At 39.4% G+C, this 15,458-nt stretch overlaps 3 protein-coding genes across 3 annotated transcripts; 2 read left to right on the forward strand and 1 right to left on the reverse strand.

Moving 5' to 3' along the window:
• The first annotated feature begins 473 nt into the window (after positions 1–473).
• On the forward strand, positions 474–1,414 carry LOC135703088 (probable insulin-like peptide 2). The gene is made up of 2 exons (XM_065224197.1): positions 474–683; positions 745–1,414. The coding sequence occupies exons 1-2, from the start codon at positions 494–496 to the stop codon at positions 960–962; spliced, it is 408 nt and encodes a 135-aa protein (XP_065080269.1). The 5' UTR covers positions 474–493; the 3' UTR covers positions 963–1,414.
• On the reverse strand, positions 1,099–1,667 carry Tim8 (translocase of inner membrane 8). The gene is made up of 2 exons (XM_065224196.1): positions 1,473–1,667; positions 1,099–1,410 (listed from the first exon to the last, which is right to left on the reverse strand). Exons 1-2 carry the CDS (start codon positions 1,563–1,565, stop codon positions 1,237–1,239), a joined length of 267 nt encoding a protein of 88 aa, XP_065080268.1. The 5' UTR covers positions 1,566–1,667; the 3' UTR covers positions 1,099–1,236.
• Positions 1,668–8,563: 6,896 nt separating this feature from the next.
• Positions 8,564–12,667, forward strand: LOC135703181 (protein AMN1 homolog). Its single transcript, XM_065224302.1, has 3 exons — positions 8,564–8,737; positions 8,819–9,471; positions 9,536–12,667. Exons 1-3 carry the CDS (start codon positions 8,679–8,681, stop codon positions 9,595–9,597), a joined length of 774 nt encoding a protein of 257 aa, XP_065080374.1. The 5' UTR covers positions 8,564–8,678; the 3' UTR covers positions 9,598–12,667.
• Positions 12,668–15,458: the final 2,791 nt, after the last annotated feature.

A 15,458-nucleotide genomic window follows, 5' to 3' on the forward strand; every position in this document is an offset into this window, starting at 1 on the left:
CAGACTAACGGCCTTGACGTCGACTAAATCACACAAAAAAGACTCAACGCCCTCTTACTCTCCATCAGAGACAAACTGGCGGAAAAACTCTTAAATTTATTCAAGTTCATATTTTCTTAAATCAGATTACTATTACTATTATTGCATTGAAATGCATTTTCTGGAGTCAAATTAAAATAATGATTTTGGCCACTTTCGAGAAATGGCAAGAAAAGTGGAACATTTCGCAAAACTACTTCCATTGGTTTTATCAATTTTAAATAACATGCCACAAAGATGATCTGCGAGCTATATATAAACCTAATCCAAAACAAACACCGGGTGCTGGAATTCCCCATCATACTGTTCGAGATGCTGTCACCATTCATTTTCTGCGGTACCTGGCTGATGGCTGCTCAACACCGCATAAAAGTGCATATAAAAGCGTCAAGCATCCGTGCAAATAAACTCATTCGGAAGTGTGAAGCCCTATTCCTATCGTCGCTGCCGCAAAATGGTCTACCTTCCATTAAACGCCAACATCTACACGCTATGCTTGATAGTTGGTTTCATTTGTGCTTCAGGCATAGAGAGTGTTCATTCATCGCAAAAACACAAATTGTGTGGCCCTAAATTAACCAAAGTGCTTACAGATGTGTGTTCGGAATTCCCCACCCTACCCCCGCCTAACAAACGGATGAACGGTAAATATTTCGCAATATTTCCCAGAACATTTAAATGTTTTTTTTTTTTTTACATTCCAAGGTGTCGACATGAATGACTACAATTCGCTCCTATCATCTCAAGATTGGCAATATGCAGTGGAACAACCGGAAGACAGTCATATGTTTGCAATGGAAAAATTCAACGAATTCATTCCTGACCGATTTATGCTTGACAAACGCAATGGCATTGTCGAAGAATGTTGCAAAAGAGGGTGTACTTATGAGTATTTAATAAAGAACTATTGCGCCAACTGGTGATATGAACAACTTTTACTATACCTAAGAGGCACTATACAAGTGCCAAGTGAACAACGGCTGTCGTATCACCGATTATCTTAATGTCAATTGATGTAGCAAATCATTCAGAAAAATGCAAATAAAAATCATAAACGCATTTGTTCCAGTCTAACAATTATTTATTTCCCAACACTTCGAGAAATGGCTTCATTTTCCTCTAAATTCTTAAAATTTAAATACATTCTCTCGACCGATCACATTAGCCTCCGGTCGCGCTCACCACCGCCATGTCGGCTCACATCCCCGACTGGCTCTTCTGCAGTGTCTGAGCAAACCGCGTCGTAATGAACAGCGACGTGTCGATAAACCGATTAACACAGTTATTCAAGCAGATCTCGGTGCGGCTGTCCAGCTTGTTGCTCGGTTTGTCCATGCATTTATCCCAGCAAATGTCGTTGAATTCGTGAATCTACCGGAAGGGAGCTAGAAGTTAGTGACCATCGAAATCGTGGGTGAAAATAGTCGACCTACCTGAGCGCTCAGTTGGGCCTTCTGTTTCTCGGCCATCAGAAAGTCCTGCAGCTCGGGATCGACGGTGCTTTTGCTGGCGTCAAAGTCTTCCATCTTTCAAAGTTAGTTAATTGTACTTAGGTTTTGTTTTACAGAACAAACTAATTCAAAACTGCGGCTTTTACGCTGTTGTATGATGCAACTCGCCGAAAAACATGCAGACTTTGGCTTTTGACAGCCACGCGTGAGCGCCGTTGCGTAATCGAAACTGTCAAAACCATATCGTTTTTGTGAGTGACCACCCTCGAGGGGGCAAACAGCAACATATCATCGGTATTTAATTGGAAATAAAACCCGCGGCCGATTACACGCTATTTCAAAACCCCATGGGTGCACCCAGATTGGTCAAAACTGAACCTACCCAAAAGTGAGTAAACTAAATGGTTTAACCAACTCAAATTTGAGTTTCATTCACCCAAATTCGCAAAAGGCTACACTGAAACGAGTCTCACTAACACGGATAGAAATCTCCTTATAGACCTTTTTGACGTTTAATCATCTTTCTCTATCTAGCACACATGGATGCATGGACGGTTTGTTTTCCCACTAATCTGTTTCTCTCTTGCTCGCACTCGTGCGCTTTAAATGGTACAGTAGTGTGCGTCGATTAAACGTCAAAAAGCTCTATACTTTTTGGCAAATTTACACGAATAGAAATCTCCTTATACACACTTAATTTTTTTCGCCGAAATTCCAACAGCCGAGTCGTTCAGCAATTTATATTACTGAGACTCAGTAAAACAATTGCCGAGACTCAGCTAACAAATAACATTTTGCTGAGTTATCAGCTAACAAACAGATATTTTGCAGAGATATCAATAAAAGTAAATGCCGAGCAGGGGGTAAGTCACTCTGCCACCTTGTGTTAACACCCACAAAAACACACTCCGACACACTCCAAACACCTTGCCATCCAGGCAGTCTCCACATAACAGATAGTTTTTCATCAATCCTGGCACCACTTCCAAGAATGTTTACATCATATTTTGTTTATAATAGACCAATCTATGATCTGATTTTATCATTCATTTTTGACAGTATGATCTGCTTTTTATTGATCTGAACCTCTCAAATGAGTAAACAAACCAAACTAACCTGCCAAATTAATAAGAACGCTTGGTTTATTTATATGGATATTATATTATGAGGATATCAGTGATTTTTTTGCTGTAGGTTTTCATATAGCTTATTACCAACAATCAATATTAAACTAACGATTTTAAATTGGCTCACCACTTTAGTAGCCCATTGGTCCCAAGCAAACGATTAACGTACCCTATTCTAGTTGAAATTCTATTACTACACTATGTTTGTTTTGATTCGCTATGAAAGTTTGACAGATAACATCAGGGGTGTGTGGATTCATGCAGAACATGCAGGGGTGAGTGAAATAGCTTGAGACTGCTTGGGACCGTTGTTCTGGTACTGAGTGAGCCAAAAATAATAATGATTTTCTTCGGGACCCAGTGGTCTTAGAGTTACCTCTATGTTATTACCCTACTTACCATGTATTTTAATCTCTATTCTGCGGTTATTTCCTGGGTTGTTTTTAAAATTTGTAAATTTATTTTCGTGATATTATTAAAGTTCATCATGGACGAGGTAAGTTTTTATTTAGCATTTTTACCTGCATTTTTAATTAACACCGAATTTTATTGCAGGATTACTTCTGGCAAAAACTGGAAGGAATGTATGGAAGCATTCATACTCATATAAAAACTATATTGAGCATGTCTAACCTATGCAATCAGTCGCTTGGTAGATTGACCAGGAAAGAGATAATGCTTGTCGATGATTCACTGGCATCAGAAGTCATCAAACGCCTTTCGTCAGATGTCGCTTGCCTAGAAGCTTCACCTCCTCCGAGGAAGCTTCCTCTAATTGAAATGGGCGATATAGAGAACACGATCGGGATCGAGAGCGACCATCAGCAAAATGGTGATACGACTCATTTCACCGAGACTCAATGTTCATCAACAATGCCGTCTCCGTTGGTTGCCAACCTCAAGCTTGAGTCGACAAATGCTACCGAACCTGACGAAGATGAAGATGTCATGATGCAATGTAAGTATATCAGCTGATATATGGTTCTTCTAGAACCACGAGAAAAGTAGTCAAAATGTGTGCGTTTCATAAAAAAATAGTAATTTTTTAGTCCAGTTTTGTGAAATCGCTGGTAGAAAGTCACACCAAAACTGCTTGACAAAGTGGATAATTGCTCAATAGTTGGTCAACCAACAGTCAAAATTTCAGTAAAGTAAGAATTGTAACTCCACTTTTCTAGGAAGCAGGGGCCTCCCTTAGCTCAGTCGGTAAAGGCGCAGCTACAAAGCAAGACCATGCTGGAGGTGGCTGGGTTCAATTTCCGGTCCAGTCTAGGAATTTTTCGGGTTAGAAAATTTCTCGGCTTCCCTGGGCATAGAAGTATGATTGGACTTGCCACACAATTATACCAATGCAAAAATGGTACAGACATCGAAAGCTCTCAATTAATAACTGTGGAAGTGCATCTAGAACACTAAGTTGAGAGCACGCAATAAGCTAACATGCGATATGCAATAAGCTTGAAATGCGAAGAAGAAGAAGAAGAAGAAGAAGAAGAAGAAGGGTTGCTTCGTCTCACTTTGCTACAAACATATTTTTCTGAGGTATAGAATAGAAATGCCTGTAACACACAAGAAGAAGTTGAAAAATGTGTTTCACCCATAAAACCTGTCAATTTCACTTTCAAAGCGTCACAATCAGCGCAACCACTTCGTGTAACTTACAAGTACTAATTATCATTACAACATCTAATAATTTCATAATTCAAAGAAAAAAATTATAGCAAGTGAGTGGAAGCAACCCTGCTGGGAAGAAAAAAAATCAGGTCATATACTTTTGTCTTGTACTGTTTAAGCATATCGTTGGAAATCATATTTATATATTAAATTATTATTCTATTTTCACAACCGTTTAGTTTCTGTCGAATTTTTGAAGAATAATCCTGAGGACCCTCTCAAGGACATCCCTGAAGACATCATTGAGTACTGTCCTGAGGACAACTCAGACGGTATCTGAAGATAGACCCAGCTATAGCTATGAGCACATCGATAAGGACCCTGCTAAGGACATGGCTGCAGACAACGATGCTCTTGCCCAAGGTAATAATAAAATAAATATATTTGGAAATAAATTGTTCCTGATGCATGTGGGCGTCGATAGTGGAAAACCTGTATACAGAAGAGAGAATAATTAGTTAAAAAATGGAAATTTTTCTATTCTCGCAACTTGTTAGTTTCTATCGAATTTTTGGACAGTAATCCTGAGGATAATCCTCTGGACGAAGACATCCTAGAGTACAGCCCTGAGGACAAATATGACGATATCTCTGAAGACAGACCCAGACCCAGACTCGTACCCGTAGAGAACTACCAGTCTTATACACTTAGTACGGGGTGAAGTTTACCAGCTGTGAGCTTTCATTCGCGAGCAATCGACGTTTAAAGCCATTGTTTACAAAAGCAATTCGGCCCTTTTGAAATGTTCACACCGCATTACTCAATTACGAATTTCCGTCATTGCTAAATTTAATGCGGCATGAAATCGCCAATTCAAACTCATCCATCTTCACAAAATAGTTGTTCTCAAGGGAAGCATTGAACCAACTTCCTCCAACCAATAGGATCCACTTTTTATTCCACTCACGGATTTTCTTTCTCAACGAATCACGAAGAATGTTCACATGGTTTCTTACGGATCTTCATCATTTTTACTCCCTAAAAAAGAGTGGAATTAACAGTACATGACCGGCGGCTCCTGGTTTACTGATAGTAAGTATCCGGTCGGCGGAAAGAGAACAGCTTCCTGTAGCGCTTGTGGTGGTATCTTTGCACCAGTGGGAAGAGGATCTTCGAGTCGTGGAACTGCTTGATGTGAGCACGACGGGTCTTGGAGGCCTCAACCGATTCGACCTTGATGATCTGTTGGGAAAACATTCGCATCAGTGATTCTTTCCGGGTCAATACTACCAAAAAGCAACTCACCTGAATAGACGAGTGCACAGATGGATTTGAGTTCACTCACTCGACGAAAAGTGACACAACAGCGGGGCCCTGTTTACTAAAACTGAACACATATGTGTTCATTTTTAGTAAACAGGGCCCCGCTGTTGTGTCACTTTTTGTCGAGTGAGTGAACTCAAATCCATCCGTGCACTCGTCAATGGAGTGGGCACGGGCACGGTGGCGCGAAGCTATATCGCTATAGCACTGCGTGACAGCACCGCCAACGGTCAGATCACGATACTCGCGGTTCATGTTGTGGGTACCGGAACGGGAATCGTAGCGCAGCCAAATGCCGAAGTTCTTCACGCGCAGCGGAGGATACGCTTGACCGAGACAATCTCACCGGTGGCCTTCTTGAACTTACGCAGCTGCCGCAGGAAGTACCAGAAACGGGACTTGGCCACGATCTGGTCCGGTGCGAAGATGTGCATCAATTCCGCCATGTATCACGCACAGACTGTCGTTTGCTTATTGGATTTTACCATAGGAGTAAAGAGCTATACCTGTATACAGAGTCACCGTCAACGCCAATAAACAACGACGATCGCAGGGGGATCTGTCATTTTCAGCGATGTGGAAGTCATGGTTGCCAGTAAACATTGTATGTTGCCGCTTGACGTTTTTACAGCTCATTCGATACAGAAACATCCTGAAACACCCAAAAACACACAAGAAACACAATCAGCACAGTCGCAAGGTGGCAGAGTGACTTACCCCCTGAAGTAGATGCAAGAAATGAAAGATGATTTTTCGAAGATCGATTCGGTAGTGTGAGATTTTTTGAGCATCTAGAATTAAGATTTAGATGTGTCGCCCCCCTCGGTGTCAACGACAAAAATTTAAATCTTGATTTAAAAATCGAGATGAATGTCTACGGGAATGATAAAAATATAGTTGTTCGCAGAAAACGAAGCTCAATCAGATGATGTATAAAAATTGGTATATTTTTCGAAGTTAAACCAACCGGTGAACACTCGTGTTTATTTCAGTTACCGTGTGGACGTAATTTGTGATGAGCCCCGGTCCCTTTCTAATTGTATCATTATATATGTACGGTCCATATATATGAAATGACGTTTCACATTCATCTAGTGATGGCCGATTTTCATTCGAATTATCGATTAATCGATTAACGAACCGAAAAGTAAAATATTTGCAATCGGTTATATCATGCCGATATAAGCATTAACTTTTCCAGAGGATCATCACCGATCGTTTCAAACATGTACTGCACTCTCATTGGTGGAAAAATGGCAGCACAGCGAACAAAAAAAATCGATTAGTTGTTAATCGAATAATTAAAAAATGGGACACCTCTGATTTTGGTGTGTTTGAAAGAGGACACTAAAATAGAAAGTTTTTCTTTCGACAGTTTCATCTTAGTATTCATCTTTGGTTTAACTTCGAAAAATATACCGATTTTTATACATCATCTGATAGAGCTTTGTTTTTTGAGCACAACGATATTTTTATCAATCCCGTAGACCGAGGGGGGGATGCAGGATTTTTTTGCTTTGCTGTTGTGAGATCCCGCATAAACAATAACCATAAGAAGCGCCTAACCACCAATTCGGGATATCATCCCAACTTTATGTGGGATAGTCGTACCATCTATGATATCGTTAGAGTATGGTACCCGTTTATTAGGGATACACTCGCGCTTAATAGATAGAAACACGATTGATTGTGATTTTGAAGATTTCCTGTAAAAAGGTGGAGAACGAAGCGAGTGGATGGGTTTAGATGCAAAAGATGAAAAAAGATTTTTCGTAGATTGATTCGCTAGTGTGAGATGACCATTTACAATCGAGATTTAGACATTCATCTCGATTCTTAAATCAAGATTTAAATTTTTGATCGTTGACACTAAATCGATTCGTTGACAGCTCGCTCTCATACAAAGTCCCACCAAGGGCGCTAAGATCGAGGCTAAGATGGCGTTTTTCGCTAATGTAATCGTACTTATTTAAAATTATTCCAGTGTACCAAAATTGATGAAATTTTTTGGATTTCGGTTCCATTTTTTAATGTAGATAACGAATATGTATTTACCTCAATACCCGCAAACAACCCGATTGGGTTGTTTAATTTAGAACAAAATACTGGATTTTATATCTCTTAAACTTCGTTTTCTGTGAACAACGATAATTTTATCGATCTCATTAACATTCATCTCGATTTTTAAATGAATATTTATTTTTTAAATTTTTGACACTAAATCTTTTAGTTGGCAGCTCGTCCTCATACACAGTCCCACCGAAGGTCGTTAAGATGTTAATTTTTGCTAATGTAATCGCACTTATTTAAAATAGTTCCAGTGCACCAAAATTGATGAAATTTTGGATTTCGGTTCTATTTTTAACGCAGAATATGCATTTACCTCAATACCCCTAAACAACGCATTTATTTAAAATAGTTCCAGAGCACCAGAATTGGGTTGTTTAACTTCGAAAAAATATACTGATTTTTATTCATCATCTCATAGAGCTTCGTTTTCTGAGAATAACGATATTTTTATCATTCCCGCAGACATTCATCTCGATTTTTAAATCAAGATTTAAATTTTTGATCGTTGACACTAAATCTATTCATTGACAGCTCGCTTCCATACAAAGTACCATCAAGGGGCGCTAAGATGGTGATTTTTGCTAATGTAATCGTACTTATTTAAAATAGTTCCAGTGTATCTAGGATTTCGGTTTCATTTTTAAATCAGAAAACGCATATGTAATTTCCTCAATACCCCTAAACAACCCAATTGATGAAATATTGGATTTCGGTTCTACTTTTAATTTAGATTACGATTTTGTATTTACATACCCCTAAACAGCCCAAATAAAAATTCCTTTTTATACAAATACCAAATTACATCAAATTAAATTATTTTAATATGAAGAACCCCTGCGCTGGTATCCAAACGATAAGTTTATCATATCGTTCGGATCCCATCCACCAACGAAGTTAACTCAAACTTGTTTGTTTACAAATAACGCGATCAATCTTAAGTCAAAATTATTCTGCCTCGATTAGATTCTCAGTACATTTTTGGACAAAAATGAATTTTATCCAGTGAAACCCATCCACTTTAGTGAAAACCCTAGCTATCCCCCCGAAGTGAACCATGACCGAGCGCATTTGTGATAGCAGACTGAGAAAACAGCCATCCTCGCTGTACAATACGTAAGTTTGTTGTTGCTTTTCGATGGCCCCATTAGACTGGATCCTATACGTAACATTTTTCTTGACCTCTGTGCCGCGTAGGTGTATTCGATATGTAGCCCGCAATCTGAAAAAGTATAAACACATCGAGTATCTGGAACTGATACCGCCGCTGATTAAAAATGCCCTGACACTGAATGCAACCCGAGTCCAGCGAGGCTTCCACGATGACGAACTGCTGGCAATGCTATTGAATCGTTCGCTCACCCGAATAAACCTGTCCAGCTCTACCATCACGGATAGGACACTGATTTTGTTGGCGGAGAAATGCCCAAACCTCAAGAGCCTTACTCTGTCCCAGGGAGACTATCAATTCACCCGGCGCGGATTGGAAGTGATCGTTCGGCAGCTGACTCAGTTGCAGCAGCTTTCGGTCCGGAATTGCGCACTGGTGGACGACGAGCTGGTAACGCTGCTGGCACAGAACTGTCCCAGGCTGGATCTGATGGACTTTGAGTGTTGCCGAAACGTAACCGACCGATCGGCGGACGCAATCAAACGGCTCAAGCTGACCAAGTTGAACCTCTCGCGGACGCAAATTTCGGACGAATTTTTGAAAGCGATCGCAAACGAAGAGTGCGGATGCTCGCTGGAAGATCTGAACGTTGGTCACTGCAACATTACCGGTGCGGGGCTGGGGATGTTGCCTTGGGATACCATCAAGTACATTGGCTTCGAGGGATGCGAGATCAATGGTAAGATATGATGGATTGTTTCGATGTTGGGGGGTTGCTGAGATTTTTTTCTTCTGATTTCTAGATCTCGAATTTATCGGAATGAACAAGAACCTCAAGTACATCCAATGGACGATATCCAACTGATGGATATTTCGCCACGCACAGTGGACATGCAATATTTAACTAACCGTTGCGTATATATTTCCGATACCACTTACATTCATCAGTCGTTCGGGACGATATGATGATCTCATTAGGTACTTTTAGAGTTACAATTATCCAATTATATTGAACAATTCCCATATTTTGGATGCACCCTAACATGGAACCTTTAAAGCAATTACTATTTATCATACACCATAGTATTTTGACCGATAGATTTTTAGTGTAATTCATGGCTTTCTCATAAGGGAAACTACTTATTTAGGACACTGGAAGCACATATTTTAGTACTACTTATCGAAAACGTACCATATAATCAATCTAAAGTAAATCATCGAAAGCTCTAAACGACTCTGCCTAGTTGAAAAAATGGAACAATTTATATGAGCAAATATAACGACACCTTGCCAATTTTTACGCTAGTGAACCATTTTCGAGGACCAAGTTCGAATTTTCGTCTTTTCTAAAACTACTTTCGGCTTCCTGCCTTTGTCCCTAATTTATCCACGAAGCTTCTCATTTTGGTTATCCACCGATTGATTAGATTCATTATTCAATGTCTATTCTATCTAGACTTCCTAGCCTATGCCGTTATCCCTGAAACAGGAAACAAACTAAATGTCTGTCGTAAAAAAATCCCTAAGATCACATGTTGCCCTTTTGAACAGCGTGCGTAGATGCGCTGTGAAACTACCAAAATGAAAAGCACACAGGATGCAAAAATGGTAGTACCAAACCAAACAAAAAAGTACACACTAAAATAGCAAACAAATTCAAAAGATGTCTTATACTTAAAAAAAACTGAAACACACAAACACACGACACAATATATTCACGGACCATTCATACGTCGCGCTTTTGATAGCGGCGCGCGACAACCTCTAGCTAACTAGTTTCTAGACATATTATATGAGCAAAACAGAAGTATTTAAAAGTAATAAGAACAGCAACCACTTCACAAGTGATAACTCAGCTGCAGAATGGAGCTAATTATTTGATCAAATCAAAATTTCAACTTGTACTATTGAAAGTTTAGGAACTACTAACATTCACTACTCACATTTTAAACCTAATGAATGCCCCAGAGTACGGCTGCAATAGTAATATCTCAACTAATGAATCTCTCCCCGCCCTCAAGTTGTCATTCCTCTGTGTCTGTCTAAACTACCACCTAAACCGTACGGATTAGATACTGAATAATAATCTACCTTACTATGTGATGTCTTAATGATAAAATTAGCACTAAACGATCGCAAATTACTATGTCGAACACTTTTAACGGATACCTAATAACACTTCATATAGTGAATTACTACGATAACACATACATAACGGAAAACAAGGAAATTGTAACACCATACGGAGCGGAATTTTAGCGTAGGATAGTCGCAAGCTTTTAGGCCCATATTAATGGAAAATTAAATTGAATGTACACCAAATGTGCGCAGTCAGTGAGATGGATGGGCATTGTTGGTCTTGAAGGTGGGTTTTTGGTTTTTTTTTAACGGGTAAATGAAAGCTACAAGGGACAGCCCTATGGGGTTGTACGCAATGATGACGTAGGACTACGTGGTCTTATATAATAAATCTTATTTGTTAACTACAGCAGGAGCTTGTGTTTTGTGTAGGAATGGGAATTTGAGCGGGGTTCTCTCGGTTTATACTCTTTAGTATGACGCGCTTGACATAGATGGCCCACAGTGACTCACGAAGAGCTACTGATTCCGATCAATAGCGGTGCTGCTTCTTCCTCCTTCTATGGATGATCATGTGGGTTGCAGCTCTCTGCTTGCAGACAGCCTTTCGTTGTGTACTGGAGAACACCATCACTCACCACGCGGTGATTGAATAACCAAAATGGAATTTGAAATCTGTGTTAGGGAAACCGCTTTATCGCTTTATCAAAGCAACAGTTGCACTTTCTATCAATAGACCTGGAATTAGGCGTAGCAGCTTTTGTAAACAATGACTTCTCTCGATGATTTTTAGGAATCCAAGACACGCCCACGCAAACCAACATTACCGTCGGGTAGGGGAAGTCTTACCCTACCTGATGGTGATGTTGAATTCAATTGCGTGGGCGTGCCTTGACTTTCAAGACATCATCGGAAGAAGTTATTGTTTACAAAAGCTGTTACGCCCTAATTCCAGCTCAATCTTGATATGGGAACTGACATCCGATTTATGACCTTGACAAATGTCCAAAAAATAATCTTTTTCAAAATTATGGTGGTCCTGAAATGGACCGTTTTGTCGTGATGGTTGAGTAATCCTGAGCTATTAGGGTGTTAAACACAGATGAGGCTGGTGAGCCGTATGTTGTTCGGAATGAGGGTGACGCGCTTGGCATAGATGGCCCACAGCGACTCACGAAGAGCTACTGATTCCGATCAATAGCAGTGCGGCTTTTTTCTCCTTCTATGAGTGCTTATGTGGGCTGCAACTCGCTGCATGCAGGCAGCCTTTCGTTGTGTACTGGAGAACACCATCACTCACCACGCGGTGATTGAATAAACACCGTTTGGTGAGACCTGATGGAATTCAACTTTGAAATCTGTGTATTTGAAATTTTTTCGCAAGCAAATTGGTGACAATTTTAATTATCATAGCAACAGTTGCACATTCGTGCAATTTTCAATAGTTAAATTTTAAAAAATGATACAGTCTTAAGACAGACAAACAGACATAACACATTGAATATTTCTCACTGTAAAACATCGTCGCTAAAACATTACCGTCATCTGTTGAGTACACTGTGGTGGGCCGTACGCTGAATAGATGGCGGTAGTGTGTAAACGTCAATCGCAGCACACTTAGAAAAAATCACCGACTTCGGTAATTCATTTACCGAATTCTCAACAGCTGAACGGTCGGTAATGTTTTCGGTAATCGAGAACATTACCGAAAAATCTGTAAACTGGATCAGCAAAATTAGCTGTCAAATTTACCGAACGATCGGTAACGTTTACCGATGTGCATTGCTTGATTTGTAGTCGACTTTACCGGAGAACTGTAATTTTGAGGACGATATGCAAATCGAAAATTACCGAGAGATTTGTAATTTTCTAAAAAGGTAACCGACTGAACTGTAATTCTCTTTAATATTGTTTCAAGGTGGCGGTCACTGCAACCCATGCAAAAATTTGGCTGTTATCGTGATAAATAAGTTAGTGTTGCAAATTGCACCACCAATGAACAAAACCAAGTTTTTGTCGAAAGGATTCGGCGCTACACTGAAAACAAGGAAGCTTTGGAAGAATATTCCAAATGCTGTTTTCAGATCGTCGCCAACGGGAATGGAACTTGGACCGACAGAAAAAACAAGCAACAACATCGGCCATCTGTAATCGGTATTTATTTAGATAACGAAAATTAATTATTTACGGAAAACATCTACGATTCACTCATTTTGGTGTTGAATAACAGCCTCCATAATTTCACTTTCTTATTTTTCACAAGCACGAACGCTTTTAAAGTCGATCGAAAATAACAATATGGTGGATTTGACGTTTACCTAGACCATTACCAAACTCAGTAATGGAACGCTTTGTTTACCGAAAATTCAGTAAAATATTTCACCGAAGTCAGTGATGAGGCTGATTTACAGACCTGCCGGTAAAAATGGTTACCGTTTTCGGTAAATTAAAATGAAATTACCGAAATTCGGTCATTTCATTTGCAGTTTTCAGCAATAAAGCGAGAAAATACCGAAACATCTGTAATTTTTAGCATTACCGATCTAAGACGGTAATTTTTTTTTTTACCGAACTCAGGGTCTCTGTTTAAGTGTGAAGGGAATTAACTTTGAGCGCCACAGGTGGCGGTACTACCAACTACGATACTTTTAAATTGTCCGTTAAATGCTTGATCGATGAACAACTTGCGAGTATTGTCTGTTTGTCTGTGGTCTTAAGTTTAACAGATGCGTAGAAATATTTCTGATCGATTGGTGAAAAAAATATTGAAATCGGTCCAGTGGCAGCTGATATTTTTAACGTTCAAAATCTTTCATAATTTTGTTACATGTTCCATTTTCGGTTTACCTCCATATATAAATCACAGACTTATACGTCAAAAAAAATGCAACTCTTTGTTTCACAACGGTATCAGCAGGATTCCTGTGAAACTAACGCTATGTTCATAATGGTTGTCTTTGGGACGCCCATAGGGCCAAAACCGATTGTTTTCTGTCGTCTTGAACTGGGCACAGATCAAATCTATCTATAGACTTCCTTATATTTACTGGTTGATGCTCCGCCTCTGTAGCGCTGTTCTGCTAGCTCCACTCCAGCACCGACAAACCGACATGAATGACCATAGCAAAAACAATAAAATTTCTGACCAAAGCACACTACTGACATCTTGCTCCGTGTTCGCGGGAAATGTGTAGCTAAACCATAAGCCTTCATGTAAAAGTGATGAATTGGTTCGTGTCTGATCTATTCTGGACAAAGTATTTTTATCTAGATCAAAAAATCCTATGATTTTGACAGTTCGGATCACTGCACATTTAAATAGACCGTCTACGATTTTTGGACATAAGTCAGAATTAAGTGTCATGTCGGTTTGTCGGTGGCTCTAGGCCAACTGACAGATAATATCACAGTTTTGGAATTAGAATCAACGATGTTCTGCAGAGCGTTTAAAATACCAGAGGCTTCAGCAGACATGATGGAGCAACCATCTGGAATCCGTAGTTAGACATACGTCGTACTCACCATCGGAAGCACCACACAGTCAGTGTTCGATTCGGATTCATCGGTGAATTTTTTTTAATATTTTTATTCCATAATTTTTGGCATTAGAGTCACACAGACTGATTAACGAGACTAAATTCTATTCACTGTTGATGGATGTCCAACTAGAGTGATGCAAATTTTGAAATTTTCGCTCCACAATACTGAAACGATTCCAAATCGGATCCTGAATAACTTCTCAAAATTTGAACCCATTTGGCGAGAAACTGAGATGGCACAAACCATTTGAAGTTTGTATGGGAATTACTATGGTAAAACCAAAATTTTTGTTCATGTCTATCTAATAATTCACCATATCGGTCTGCTTCAAAAGCTTTCAACTGTACTTGTAAGAAATTTTCCCAACTACAACTTAGCTGAAGACCACTTTTTGATTAAAAGCAAGAATCGAAAGTTAATGTCTTATGATCATGCTCAATCAACTGTTCAGGCAACATTGGTGTTTGTGGTGCGTAGAATAGAACACAAAAATCATGGCTACTATGTCACACTGCAAAATACAGTGTTGCCTACAGAGCAGCTGCTTGATCATGTCATAAGTTTACCAATCTCTTAAATAATTAATAACTTTTTCCTGTCTCGTTTTACATAGAAACGATCTTCAGCAAAGTTGTAGCTGAGAAAATGGCTATCGAACTGTTTCGCAGCTCAATATGGAAAAAGACTAGAAGGCAATGAACAAAAAGTTGAGATTTCCCATAGTAATTTACATGTAAACATCAAATGGCTTGTGCGAAGTCTGTTTCCAACCAAATGAGTTGTAACTTTGGGAGGCTAGTCAGGACCCGATTTGAAACCATTTAAGCACTGTGGAGCGAAAAAGTCAAATTTTGCATCAGTCTAATGTCCAACCCGTAGGTATGTCGTTTCAATCGTACCAAAAAGGCTCTTGCGAATTCAACCAGTGACTGCTCAAAACCCAGCTTCATGATCCAAAGCGCTAGGAATTGCAAGAATCAAAACTAAACTAAATTTCACTAGCATCACTAGCGAGCCAATCTAAACTACATTCATAATAATAGCTAACTGCGACAAAGCAAACAAAGACACGAACAAATACTAATAATGATACACACACACCACTGA

The sequence above is a fragment of the Ochlerotatus camptorhynchus genome, unplaced genomic scaffold (genome assembly GCF_037179485.1).
Source record: "Ochlerotatus camptorhynchus isolate MF236.1 unplaced genomic scaffold, CSIRO-AGI_Acam_v1.1 ptg000209l, whole genome shotgun sequence".
NCBI lineage: Eukaryota > Metazoa > Arthropoda > Insecta > Diptera > Culicidae > Ochlerotatus > Ochlerotatus camptorhynchus.